The sequence below is a fragment of the Bombina bombina genome, chromosome 5, assembly GCF_027579735.1.
Source record: "Bombina bombina isolate aBomBom1 chromosome 5, aBomBom1.pri, whole genome shotgun sequence".
Lineage (NCBI taxonomy): Eukaryota > Metazoa > Chordata > Amphibia > Anura > Bombinatoridae > Bombina > Bombina bombina.
Genome location: NC_069503.1, coordinates 97962468 through 97977872, shown reverse-complemented (window position 1 = coordinate 97977872; position 15405 = coordinate 97962468). Strand labels below are relative to the sequence as shown.

General features: G+C 37.4%; 1 protein-coding gene across 1 annotated transcript in view; it reads right to left on the bottom strand.

Moving 5' to 3' along the window:
- LOC128659981 (gastrula zinc finger protein XlCGF26.1-like) overlaps nt 1-15405 on the bottom strand; it is a 193887-nt gene that overhangs the window by 166282 nt on the left and 12200 nt on the right. The window contains exons 3-4 of the mRNA XM_053713576.1: nt 4124-4239; nt 1932-3230 (exon numbers count right to left, since the gene is read on the bottom strand). Coding sequence (XP_053569551.1) covers nt 1932-3230; nt 4124-4142 — 1318 coding nt within the window. The 5' untranslated portion in view covers nt 4143-4239. The remainder of the gene's footprint in view (nt 1-1931; nt 3231-4123; nt 4240-15405) is intronic.

The following is a 15405-nucleotide window of genomic DNA, read 5'->3' as shown; positions in this document are numbered from 1 at the left end:
CCAGCCCAGGAAGGTTTTTCCGATCAGAGAACAGCTCTTCTTTGACAAAGTACTCATCACCAAATAAATGAAACAAAGGTCTGGGACATCGCGGTTGCTCTCCGTAGCCCAAATCTGCTGAGGAACAGGAGGGGTGAGGTGGTAGGGGTTCAACTCTTGCGGCCTGGCACAGCATGGCAAAACAGTAGATAGCAAGAGACAGCAAGATCCTGCTAGCCATGAAAGGACCAGATCTGGTGTGACAAGGAGTCAGGCAGGCAGAAGAGGGGCAGTTTTGGCTGTCTGGTATCCGTGACATTTTTTGTTTTGTAATACCTGATTTCAATAAAAACCTTTTTTCCACTTTCTAATAAGGTTGCCACCCATCCGGGTTTCACCAGCAAAGTCCAGGTTTCAAATCATTTTGAGTTATGTGTCCATGTGTCAGATAGCGTTGCCACCCGGACAGTGTAGGCTGCACACAGATCATCAGAAATCTGTTCACACTTTGTCTGTGACCAGATGCAAGAGGAAGGGGGGCGTTACACATACATCAAGCAGGAAGTATACAGGGAGCTAAGGCAACTGTGAGGTCAGGAATTTAGGGTACTCTGAGCTGACCAAACTCACCCATGTGCAGGTACCTTGGAACAGCAGTTATCTGTCACACACTGAGCCTCAATAAACTGATGTGGCAGAGAGGTCAGTGGCTGCTTAGTGTTACATTACACAGATCAGTGTAGCATCGAGGGAGCTCTAGTGAAGTAATGGTCCTCTAAGTTACACAGTAGTTCTTAGTCTGTTTACTAGAACCTGCATTACTTATATACTTTATTCTGAACAATAAAATATGTATCAGCAAAAAATCTAAATAAAAATGTCTCAGCATTTACATAATGTTTTTACTGCATTTCTTTGTTAATATAAAATGTTTTGTCATCAAGTTCAGTTTAAATCTTCCTTATATGTCTCTTCCTGCTCATCTTTCTATATACCTATTTGTCTTTCAGTCTGTTTATCTATTTATCTCTATTTGTCTTGCTCTCTATTATCTGTCTATATTGGTCTGTTTATATCTAAGCAACTATATACTAGTCTGTATCTATTTATATATCTGTCTATCTCTTTATGCCTATCTCTTTTCTATCCATCTGTTTAAATGTCTGTATCTACCAATGTGTATATAATATATATATATATGTCTCTCTCTCTGTTTATGTATATACCTTTCTGTTAGTCTGTCTACCGAACTGTATATATCTCTCTCATATCTTTGCTGTGTGTATTAAATTAAATATTATAACACTCAAACCTTAAATGGCAGACCAAAAAATGGTAATATATATATTTTATTAAAGGGACACTCCGGTCAATATGAATTACATCTTTGGATAGAAACATATTTGCAATAAACATGCATTGGCAAAAATGTTTCTAGTAAAAGTTATTACTATTTTAGTGATAATATTTTTCTCATGTGAAGCATAACTAGATACTCTCAGTGCACCAGCATTTTAAACACTGCAGCTGCTCATAGCACCAGTGGGTCTTGTATCATGTCAGCAATGAACAAATTGAGTTGTTACCAGATGGTAAAAGCACCTTAGGCTCTCTGAGCAAGTGCTGTGTTTAAAATGCTGGTGCACGGTGCATACTTAAATACACTTTTGAAACAACTATAACTTGTATTAGAAGCATTTTTTCTAATACATGTATACTGCAAAAATGCTTTTACACAAAACTGAAATGCATACATGTGGATTCCAAAATTAGCTGTAATGTCCCTTTAAGGTCGTGTGAAGCCACACCCCTAACCACATACTTAACCACGCCCATTTGCAAAGTGTCAGATAATCGGCTGTGCAAAAGGTAGCAACCCTACTTTATAAACATTTTATAAACATTTTAAAGGTTTCTTCCCTTGTGAATCCTTTCATGAGTTTTCAGATTACTCTTTTTTGTAAAACTTTTTCCACACTCTGTACATGTGAAAGGCTTTTCCCCTGTGTGAATCCTTTCATGAGTTTTCAGACTACTCTTTTCTGTAAAACTTTTTCCACACTCTGTACATGTGAAAGGCTTTTCCCCTGTGTGAATCCTTTCATGAGTTTTCAGACTACTCTTTTCTGTAAAACTTTTTCCACACTCTGCACATGTGAAAGGCTTTTCCCCTGTGTGAATCTTTTCATGAGTTTTCAGATGACTCTTATTTGTGTAGCTTTTTCTACACTCTGTACATGTGAAAGGCTTTTCTCCTGTGTGAATCCTTTCATGAATTTTCAGACTCATCTTTTCTGTAAATGTTTTTCCACACTCTGTACATGTGAAAGGCTTTTCCCCTGTGTGAATCCTTTCATGAATTTTCAGACTCCTCTTTTCTGTAAATGTTTTTCCACACTCTGTACATGTGAAAAGCTTTTCCCCTGTGTGAATCCTTTCATGAGTTTTCAGATTACTCATTTGTATAAAACTTTTCCCACACTCTGTACATGTGAAAGGCTTTTCCCCTGTGTGAATCATTTCATGGGTTTTCAGATGACTCTTTTTTGTAAAGCTTTTTCCACACTCTGTACATGTGAAAGGCTTTTCTCCTGTGTGAATCCTTTCATGAGTTTTCAGACTACTCTTTTTTGTAAAACTTTTTCCACACTCTGTACATGTGAAAGGCTTTTCCCCTGTGTGAATCCTTTCATGAATTTTCAGACTCCTCTTTTCTGTAAATGTTTTTTCACACTCTGTACATGTGAAAGGCTTTTCCCCTGTGTGAATCCTTTCATGCTTTTTCAGATTACTCTTTTCTGTAAAACTTATTCCACACTCTGTACATGTGTGTGGTTTCTCACCTGTGTGAATTTTGTGGTGTTCTCGTAGATGTGACTTAGATCTAAAGATTTTCTCACATTCTGTATATTTGAATGCTTTCTCCTTTGTATGAATTATTTGGCTAGACTGCAGATTTTTCCCTTCTTTAATATGTTTTGAAAACTCAGTAAATGTGTGTGGTTTATCCTCAGGGATAATAATTTCACTAGATAAGGCATAAACGGTGTCCTCCTGTTTGATGACTAAATTACTCTCTGTACATAATGATTGCTGCCCAGTTCCTGACAATTCACCATCTCCTTTAAATATCTGCTGTAATACCCCCAATGTTTGTGAATAGTCATTAGTGTCTAAGACTTTTGGAGTTTTCGGTATCATTCTGATGCTTCCTGTAGTGAAGGATAGAAATGAAATATTGACGTGTTTGTCTACATAAAAATAAATGGAAAAAAGAAAAAAAAAGAATGTTTATTCTTTATAATATAATCCATCTTAATAAAAAAAACATTTTTTTATACTAAAAAATGTCTTCCTTTTTTGCATTTTTAAATTTATTTACCTGTAATCACAAATTAAAAAAGGATGACATAGAATGTAGACATTACTACATCATAGTAACCTAAATTACTGATGACAAGTTATAGGGCCGTAATAAACAAGGTGCGTGTGGATAATGTTCTCAGCCAGGGAACAAGTACATCTGTATTCTGGGCAAGAGAGGTGCATCCACCATTCTCATTTAACATTTCACAAGCAACTGCCAATACAGCCCTGCCCGGCTCATGCTCAACCAGTTGGGTGAGAACATGATGCCTTAATCATCACAGACTAATGATGTGTGAGATGTTTTGAGAGGGTGTGATTGTTTGATTTATATCAACAGCCAAATACTTTATTAGTTTAATAATAATAATAATAATAATAATAATAATAGTCACTGTAAAATTAAACACACAAATCAGTGATGGTTCTGGGGTGGGGAACACTGGGGGAGTTGTGGGAACAAGGTAGGCATAAGTGTAGTTATGGGTGTTCCATGAGCGAGGTCAGGGCAGAGGAAGATGAAGTTGCAGGTGTTCTGAGTAATGAACCAGGTCTGGGGGTGAGGTTATGTAGTTGGGCATGATCTGTCTAAAAAGACAGGGGGGGTGTAGTATTTTTTACCCTACTCCTCAGCCCAATAGAGGTTGCTCCTTCTTTATAATGGTCACTGACACAAATGTTCTTAAAAGATGCATATATAAATATAATAGTTTATATTTGTTTAATGAGTGATCTATTTTATTTTCCTAGTAATTAGTATAATATCTATTTTACTCACCTAACACATATGAGTTCATGCTGATAACAGGCTCCAATGTCTGTGCTCAGGAAGAAGGTTCCCTTATTCACTCTAGTTACATCAATACCTTATATCTCTCAGTGCTCTGGCCGTGTCTGTAAAAAGTATATTAAATAGTTTAGACAGATAATAATAAATAATGGTTCTGATTAACTGTACGTATGGTATAAATAAAGGCACATAACAGTTCATGTGATACAGATCAGCTGATTAGGTTAAAACATATGTGATGTTGATTCAGCACAAACATTTAGTACAGATATCTCTGTGGGTGTTATAATTGCCCTTTAAATATTAATCTTCCCAGATCTATACAACATAATGGTAGAAAATCTATTTAAGTGGGGCCATATCACAACATTACAAATATATTATAACTTTGTTCTCTATCATTTATATGAAACAATATTTTCTCCTGAAAGAAATGTTAAAAATAATTTGTTTAAATATGTTAATTTGGATACTGCAGTATTGGTATTGTACTTCCTACTGATTATCACTGTCAGACATTTTGTCATGTGCTTCACCCCCAGTCCTTTAACTTCTCTTGGTCAATACTGAGTTGTTTTACACTGCAAGGGAGTGTGGGAGAGATAGGCACTAAAATGTTAATTTCAATTGTTTTCTTGGATAGAGTTAAGAAAAAAATTGTGTTTACATAGAGTGATAATATAATAAGATGTTATTTTGGCAAATTCAGTCCATTTAAAAGGACCATAAAATATAGAATTACAAAACCACAGATGCATAATAAAAATGCAATGTAATAGGGGGCACTTCAGGGCGGCATCCATCTTAATGGTTGCACTGAGCTTCAACTCCTTAAGTTATCTCCAAAAATCACTAATATTGTGAAGCTAAAACTGGATATATATTATTCAAACTATTGGAGAAACTGGTCTGTGGACAGCCTGATTTGAAATATAGGGTTTAGAATCTTGACGTTGCTTAATTGCCCTCAATACTGGGCTATTCATTCTGAGGCCTTCCCCTATCACAGAAGCCTCAACACTGTCCCCACAACAAGCTGTGCCTAAGTGCGCAGTCCTTCCTTAGAAACTAGCACTGTCCCTATTGCTGAGAGGACTACATATTCGCAGCATACTAAGGCTAAAGTTTACGCTATCCGCTACATGCTAACTGAAAATGGAGGAAGCTTTCTTTTTTACGCAATTGCGAGCGACACTACAGTTGCATGTCCAGAAAATGGATGAAATAATGGCGGTGATCTTTTACCCTTGCTCTCCACAAGCCAGATAGGGTATGAATAACCGGCTTACAAGAGACCGACTACTTGGACTCCGACCCGACAGACACAGATACGGCGAGAGGGGACTACCCCACAGCAGGGAAAAGAGCTTCCTCTCTGGAAACTGGCAACCAGGATACTCTACATTTGGAGACAGTGGATATACCGATGCAGCTTAGCCCCAACAGCCTGGCTATCACAGCAAGGGAAGAATCTGCGCCTGAAACTGCCACATTCCAGCTTTAAATCAACAAACCAACAGATGGAGTAAACAGGAGCTGCGCAAGCATGGGAGAAAATCTTCCTCAGATGAAAGAAACTTGCTGTGGTTCTGCTGACATGGAAGGATCATCTCCCGCAGCAAGTTTGGAGCACACACTGTTAGCAACCCCTGAGATCACAGCTATTCTCTTGGATACATCAAACACAGACGTATGGCTGCATTTCCTCATCACCCTTGGCCAAGCCACCGAATTGATTAGCAGAGACGCTGCAAATTACTGGGTCTCACAACAAATGCCAGCTATCTGTGAATACATGATGATGAGGAGTATACTCCGGGACTCAGATAATCTTTCCCAACTGACCCAACTGTCTTACCTCAAGTTCGAGTTTGCTGAACCAGCTCCCGAAGCCACCTCGCTCCTAGAAAAAAACTCTCCCAATTATCCAGGTACTAAACTATTGCATTGGAATGGGCTGAGAATTCCCCCCCCCTGCCCTAATTTAACATGCTTCCCTTCTACGCTGAGAGCAGTTTGGGAGGCAAAAGTAAGAACATTAAGGATCTTAACCTATTAACTAAATGGTCATGTAAAGCCATGGACAACAATATGTTTTTGTATTTCATATTACGAGACTTTATTATTCCACTTCTGACTATTAAGTTCCCCTATGTATCTCACATGCCTATCATCTTTGCTTATTATGGATTAAATGTTTTCCTACATGGATCAGAGAAACCTAACAATTTTTGCTGCCTGCTGTATATAGAATATGCACTACCGATGTGGTCTGGAGTAGGTCTTAATTTTATATTTGTTAAAAGTCTATGACTGGGTAATATATGATGTTCAGCGTACCCCTCTTAACATGGTGTTAGTGATGACCGCATGGTCTGACTGCAGTAATAACAGAGAGATCACCTGGGAGGTTGTATGCCCTCATATTTCTCATTTCTTCTGCTATAAATTACCAAATATATTAAACCCTCATAAGTTTATATTATGTATATCATGTATGTTTGTTACTGAGATCTTTGAAGCCAAATGTACATAAAATATACACTGCTAATACGGTCCGGTTCTACTATGAGCGCATAACTTAGCAATATACCATTCTCAGCTTCCCCTCTCAATATGGTATCAATGATGACCACTAGATCTGATCAAGACTCTCATGGAGAGACCACCTAGGGGGATAGGTGTGCTTAAATCGCTTCTTTTCTCTCTCTCCGATCCCCTCAGTTTATCTGCATATAGTTTAAATTCCACCTTATTTAGCAGCCAGCAAGGTCCGTCTCAATATTAAGATAGTCAGAGGTCCAATTAAGCCATATATTAGATCATACTCACATCCCCCCAGCTTCCCATTACTATATGATGCCATAATGTAGCCCATGCTTGCTAGCTGTGAGAAGTCTATCTATGTAGGCTATACATTGATGCAGATCTAAATGTCATTGCTGTCTCATATACCCCCTTCCTTATGTCTAGCTCTATTTAACAGTCCAAGAGGACTCTTTTTTTTCTCATTGCACAGCTATAGAAATCTCCTCTTATAATTACTTATTGACAGCACTTTCCACTGAACCTTTATGATACAGTTTTCTATAGTGTGCCATGACTTCCTGCTACCTATATATATCCATATCTCACTATCTACCATACGCATGACTATATTAAATCACAAGACCCCCTCTATATAGATTTGTGAATATCAATGGTCCCAACAAGAATCAGTCACAGATCAGTGGGATAAACGTTCTGATGATTAACAGGTGCAGCTAATAGAAATAAGAACAAAATACAGAACAATATTTTCTCATCATTATATAAAACACAACAGTGTGAGGCTGTTAATAAAGATTTATGTCAGGTTTTGCATATTACCGTTTAGCAGAAGCTCTGTAAAAATGAAGTGTCTCTGGTTCCTCCTGTGATATCACTGAGTGTTACACAGATATTTATACTAATGTGGGAGTGTCACCTTTCTCTGTGTGACTCACATGAGTACAACTTGTCAGTTGGGAGACAATGAGAGGGTCACACCTGGACTTTTGTTCTCATATAGATGTCTATTGTCCCCTCTGGTGTCACATGAATACAGAGTCCCTGCATCCCCCTCAGGGTGTGATTATCATATCGATAAGTAAGGAGGAAACAAATGGTTTATTTAAATGTGAGAGATTTTTCTGTTGTGTCCTAAAATATCTCAGGATACAGCATTATTTTATGTTTTTATTGATGGGAATTATTTTATCAGAACTCAGTTGCACACAGATGTATAATATTAACATGTTATTAGATACATATGAGATACAAAGCTGAATACATCAATACTAATAACTGACCCTTTTATTGTTTGTTAACTAACAGTATTATCTAATCTTCCTTTTCTAATCTTTCTATGATAAATTATATTTCTTCTGACTATTTTATTCTACACATATGCATTGCTGTGCTCTGCAGCTAACTGTATGTTTTTTATTTTTTATTGTATTACTATTATATTTAAATGAAGCCCCATATGATATGGGATTTTTTTTAATGAGGTGCATCTTGAGGCATACAAACAATATATGAATCATATAAATCATTGCAATGTGATAAAGGTATCAAAACAAATACTACATCAGCACTGAGAAATTTCCACATTACTCGCTATACTTATAAACATAAAATATAACAATTTTCACTGTTTCAAAGTAAAAGCTATAAGTCTGAAAAGAACTGTATATAAATAGTATGCCGATAAAATGCTAAACCCTCCGATCATCTGGTGAGGCCACTTATGGACCTCCAAAGTTTATAAGGCATTTTAAAATAGTGGTGGGTATGCTAGAAAAAAGGATACTACTCATGAGCCTCTAGTGAGAGATCTCATTTTATTTTATTATGTTATACTGATAACAAGATGATAGAATAAAATGTTCTGATTAGAATGTGAAAGGTCCCCAAGAACAAAGGAGGTTATGATAGACCTCTTTAAGCTAGAGATAAGCAACATTAAGGGGTAGTAAACTATGGTTATATAAAGTTGAGTTAAGATATTTTTAACTTGTATTTCAGGAGATTGTAAAGTATCTAGGTAGAGGATTTTTGTATGCAGATAAACATAAAGTGTATCTGCATGCGTGACCAGAGGGGAGTGATGAACAGCTCTAGGATAGTGGACAATTATGTAATAAGTGAGAAAGCTATCTTAGGATCAATTTGCACTAGGTAAATTAGAAATTAACCTAAGTGCTTCATATGTAGTGTGAAGCCTGATAGAGTTGCGCCACTTATTTATCCTACATAAAAAAAATATCAGTTCTAGTTTAATAGGATCAGAAAGGAGTTAGTGCGTGTAGGTAGTAAGAACTATAATAATTGTGTGATAAGTTCAGCTGACATGTCTTGGTTGGTGGCTATGGGTATACGAAGGACAGAGTACTTTGATGTGTCACAAGAAATATAAAAACTATATGCCATATTATGTGTACAAGGGTATAACAGTGCTTAAAGATTCCTCATCTAAAACAAGAAACATATAAAATAGTAACTGTGTGGATAGGATTGAAGAAATAAATAATAAAACGTAATTATACAGTCTTGTAGGATATCAAGTGCAAAATATAATGCAAGATTAGTAAGTGTCCACTTAAATATTCTCTTAAGTATTCTCTTGTAATGTAGATCCCCTTACCAGAATTTACCTCAATCTAATGAAGTAAGTTGCCGCACTGAAAGGGGTACTCATATACTGGTACAGGTAGGTCCAGTGTAGCAAGGGGTGCCTTACAGATCTTATCCACCTCTTGGAGTATGTAGTGATGAATAGAATTACATCCAATACTTTCCTCCCAGGATATTCAAGTATGCCATCCACCTCTTGGAGTATGTAGCTTTAAATTTTGTTTCCACCTCCTCTTCAGCCATTTCAATTCTCTCTTAAAGTCTGGGTCAGGGTATTCAGTAGGCAGCAATCGCTTTGTTTCCTGAAGAGGGGGACTTGTGCAAATATAATCCGTGGCTATTATGTGCAGTACTAGTGGCCGTGTCCTCCCCTGATTATAGCCTTAGTGCTGGCAAAAATGGCCAAATCCAGATTCCTCCTTGAGGTAACGTCAGTAAGGCACGGGAGGTAGGCGAGTGACAAGATGGTCTCGCAGCCAAGAAAAGCATGCATGAGCAATATACTGTTCAGGAATATTGCTCATGCATGCTTTTCTTGGCTGTGAGACAATGACATCACTCACCTACCTCCCGTGCCTTACTGACATTACCTCAAGGAGGAATCCGGATTTGGCAATCTCTGCCAGCACTAAGGCTATATCAGTGGAGGACACTGATATCCTACAAGAAAGAATAATTAAGTTTTATTATTTATTTCTTCAATCCTATCCACACAGTTACTATTTTATATATTTCTTGTTTTAGATGAGGAATCTTTAAGCGCTGTTATACCCTTGTACACATATTTAACCCTTACATCTATTGGTGGGTTCTGTACTACCCTCTGATCTATTTGTCTTTTAACAGCTGCTAAAGACCTTCCTCTCCCTGATCAGCGCTACTTTGAGTGCTGCTTGTTTACAGACCAGTACTCTGACCTGTTACATTCTACTTGTATTCATATATGCCATATTAGCCTGGGATTACCGTATACAACTGGGAGTATTAAGCATTAAATAATCTCCTAATTTTCAATTGATAACAGGACAGGGCATAGTAGTTTATAAATCAATATGTCATCCTACCACCCCGGACGCAGGCAGCAGGACATGAAAATAGTCATTTAAGTTGTTGCCCTTTCCACTATTTACACGACTGTACCTTACGTTGTTAAACTTTATAGACAAATCTCGTCTCAGTAGCGTTTACTGTGCTATATAAAGTTATTTTTGGGACTATGTTGTAACACACTACTATTAGTACTTCAGTAACCCAAGAAGTAGGATCAATAAATCTAAGCAGGATATGAGGCTACTTATTACTTGGAAGCCACGGTTGAAGAAACAGGCTTTGTATAGGATTAAAGCATAAGAACACAGAAGATCTCAGATATTACCAAACATAAACTGCTGATATACAAATAGCAATAAAAAAGACATAATATATTATTTCAGCCAGTATATGATACAGCCTTACAACAACAAAAAGTTTTAGGCTGAATATAAGGAGAGATATTATTCATCAAGAACAGACATGAGGATTAGCCTACTCCAACTATTCTGATGGGCTGCAACCGAGTTCGATGGCCATAATGCAAGTACAAAAATACAAAGACCAAATAAATGTTAGCCTTAATCTCTTTGTAGGACTTGACCACAAGCCGCCAAACCGGATCATGTCTCTCATAGACTTTATCGTTAGTTAGGAGATTGTCACTAATCAAAATAAAGACTTCACACTGTCTGCTGAACAAGGCTGGCTACGTGTAATGTGAGATGGCCCAGCGATGCATGAACCCTATAACCTGTTTCGGGGATCTAGCCGCTCCGTACCAGGACAGCGGTAAAGGTAAGATAGTATCCCTCTCATCTGTATAGAGTGCAGGCAAAGAGATAAGAGGACGCTTCTCACTTATAAGCTGTATATCTGAAGGAAGTCCCCCGGGATCTATTGATGCCATCTCCACATTTTACAGGAGAGGTTTAGGCTGAATATATAATGGTAAGTTGGTAAGGGGCATAGGCAGCGAACTAGAGCGAAGCATCATTGTTTCATATGCATCGCCGGTCTGCAGTCCTTCCAGAACTATAACCGACTGCTGCGTGGAGGTCTGGTAAGAGGCTGCAGCAATAGCTCCGGTCTCGGCATGTGGTGAACCGCTACCTTTTAGTGTCGCCCATCTGCAGGTCTGTAGTGCAACATCAGAGTCTGTCCCTATTAGAGACCCTCGCAGCTGTAGGTTAGGAGGTAGGCTAGTAGTTTCCACCTCTGTATCGCTCATCTGCGCCACATCAGTAAATTAGGTACAGGAATCCTCGTTAGTGACCGACTGCATAGATTTAAGTGAGTCCTCCTCAAATTGGGCAAAGTGCTGTAAAAGTAAGTTATCCAACTCCTGAAGTATATGCTTCTCCATGTTTACCACAGCTGGTGATGTTAGCAGTGTCAAAGCACTGTATACCCAGCGTACAAGATACCAGTGGGGGGAGGTGTTGAGCTGACTGATTGTCATTGGCTCACAAATTATACAAAGAGAATAAAGGGAATAAGGAAATTTGATAATAGAAGTAAACTGCAAAGTTGTATAAAAGTGTATGTTCTACCTAAATCATGAAATGTTTGTGTTCCAGGTACACTTAAAGGGACATTATACACTCATTTTTTCTTTGCATAAATGTTTTGTAGATGATCTATTTATATAGCCCATAGTTTTTTTTTTAAATAAATTTATAGTTTTGCTTATTTTTAAATAACATTGCTCTGATTTTCAGACTCCTAACCAAGCCCCAAAGTTTTATGTGAATACCGTCAGCTACCTTATCCAGCTTGGTCCTGTTTGTGTAAAGGGTCTTTTCATATGTAAAAGAAGGGGGAGGGGGGGGAGTGTCTTATTTTCCACTTGCAGTGGGCTTTCCAACTGCCTTTTTAACAGAGCCAAACTGACAGCTTCTAAGTAAGTTTTAAAACAGTTTTATACTGGATTTTTATACCAGTATCTGTGTATCGTATTCTTTATAGTAGTGTCTATTACATGCAGTTATATGAAAATTAGTGTATACTGTCCCTTTAACACTACTCAGAAGGGTCTACACCTGGGTTAACTCAAGCAGAACACATATACAATATATTATAGATTTATTATGGCAATGACGGAAACTAAAGAGTACAGACCAGTGATTTCTCAATTGTATGGATCTAATTATTCCCTAGATCATGCACATGGGCTCTCACAGGTGGATTTTCTATGTATTTCTCTTTTTTGGGATCATCTATGTGAAATTAGGGTGGATAACACATTTATTTGAATGCACATCTATAGGGTTTCTGTTTTGATGGGGAGCTCAGTAATGTTAATCTGCAGAGAAGGACAGCTCTGATCTTTGTGGTCAGAGTAAAAATGCTTATTTGGCCTCTAGGGACTCGATCACATATGCGGCGTTGCCCGCAAAAGCCTCCGCCGCCTGTTTTTACGCGCTTTTGGTATTACATATACGGCGTAGCATACAAGTTACGTACATATATTTCACCCGTCGGCCGTATTTTTTTCTCCCATAGATTAACATATAACAGCCGTGCAATTTGGTATCCAATATACAGCGTAAAGACTTACACACGCAGAATTAAAAAAAAGCTACTCCATTCTCATCTCGCCACACATTGCAGGTGCAGCAACCCTTGCACTGACTAAAAGAGCAACGTAACTCCCTGGAAGCCTTAACAAACACATACATTTAAGCAGCATCACAAATAGTTAAAGGGACAGTAAACTATGATATTGTTTTGTTAAGGTTTATTTGTGTATTTGAAATAGCTGAATTTCTATTTTGAAGCCACAACCTAATCAAATGGATTGAGCTTGTAGATATAATCAGATCTCATTACTTTATCACATTGTGTACATATACTTGCTTCTTTACTTTATATTTGTTCTTAAAACAATCACCAATACTTGGAGAGAACAATGGGAAATCATAATTGTATTACCTTTATCTCTATAGAACCCACTGGGAGTGTAATTTATTCTAATGTCAACACCGCTTGGCATTATTGCCAAAATATATAAAGGGACAGTCAAGTCCAAAGTAAACCTTCTTGTTTCAAATAGGGCATGTCATTTCAAACAACTTTCATATTTTATTCTAACACCAATTTTTCTTTGTTCTCTTGGTATTTTTAGTTGAAAGCTAAACCTAGGATGGCTCATATGATAATTTTAGAACAAAAAAAGAAAACTGGCACTACACTGTGAGCTAGGTGAGACTAGAATATAAGTTATATTCCGGTGCTACCCCTTATAAAATAACTTAAGGAATTACAAGGAATAGACAGCTAAGGGGTTACTGTAGCACTCACTCTCACTCAAAGAAGTTTATAATAAAATCATACATACTTTATTATTAATGTTATTTAAAACAACTGGGATAAATATCCCTAGGAACCTTTAAATTACCCACAACCGTTACTTAAACTAAAGTTTAAAAATAATGATGGCCGCCAAACACTCCTCTGTTTCCTGGCCGAGAACTGGAAACATCGGCGTCAGGTGGCTGGAGTGAGTGGTCGACCTGTTGTCAAAAAGTGCGGAACAAACGCGTTTCGGCTCTATTTTCGCCTTTCTCAATGTTACACTTTCTTAGAAAAATGAATAAGCAGAGGCTTCGGGGTGCAGGACTTAAATACTCATAGACCAAATGCTCTCTACCAATCCGGTACACTTCCGGCGACCTCCGCCCCCATGTTAGCCAATCAGCTTATAGTTCGGCTCACGCCTATCTAAATTCGTGTAGTGATTGGGGGAATATCGAGTGATATCGAGCATAGCTATGATTTGCCTGCACTTAGAATTAGAGATAATATATAGTAAGCATTGATATGAAAAGTATACAATCCATCTTACTAATGTGGTGATATATTGCAATGCTGTAATCGCTAGACTAGGTAATCCCTGTAAGGTACTATTTGACATATTAAGCACGATGGATGGGTTACTTGCTTATTAGCAAAAAAGAATTCTTGCTGTTAATTGTAACATAGTATCGTACCGAAAGAATGCTGTGCACTAAAGATTAATACTTATGATTACTTGTACAATCATACTTCGATACTCACTTGGCTAAGTGAATTATTAATACCCTTATGCACTAAGTAGATATACTGTGCAGATAACAGTAGAGACCATTCATAGGGTACTGTGCATCAATATTTCGATAGTTGTGAAGGGTGTATAGATATTGTCATAACCATCTATTGATAGATATAATATTTATTTAGCCAGTTGCATCCACGTAAAATGTGGTTTACACTGAACTCATACACACACTCTTGTTTAAATGGTATATATCAAATATATAGACTATACGCCTTCATTAATATTAATGTATATTCCACTTATATATCAAGGGACAGTAAAAATACTGCACCAAGATGCCTAAAAGTTAGCATCCATCTGCTTAAAATATGTTTTACCAAATAATTATTTACCCACATACCATATGGCAGTGATCAACTTCCTTAGTGCCAGGTTACAGGTACCAGGTGGGCAATATATGTATGTTCACTTAATAGATCATATTTAAATGCTCACAAATATTTAAATATACACCCAATAATTGTTAAATTCATTCATGCCATTGGGTATAACCGTATTCAGATTGAAAATCCATTTGGTTTCCATCTTTAACAATCTTTGTTCGGTATCCCCACCCCTTATCCCAGGTTTTAGTTTTTCCAGTCCCCAACATTTCATTACATTGGTGTTCCCCTTATGAGACATTAGAAAATGTTTGGCTACACTCGTGATTTGTTTCGTCTTTTCTACATCTCTCTGGGCATTCCTAATATTGCTAAGATGTTCAGTCATACGTGTGCCCAGGCATCGTGTAGTCATGCCAACGTAGAGTAAATCACAGCTACAGGATATGCAATAAATCACATTAGTGCTTTGACAATTAATATGTTCTTTTATTGCCCATTTTTTGCCAAACCTATCCATTGTATATTCTTTTTTGACCATGTGTTGGCACACTTTACAGTGTCCACATGCGACAGAACCTTTGTGTATCGGATCCCTTTTAGCATTCCTGTCATAGTGACTAGTTACTAACTTGTCATTAAGGTTGCTAGCTCTCCTGTAA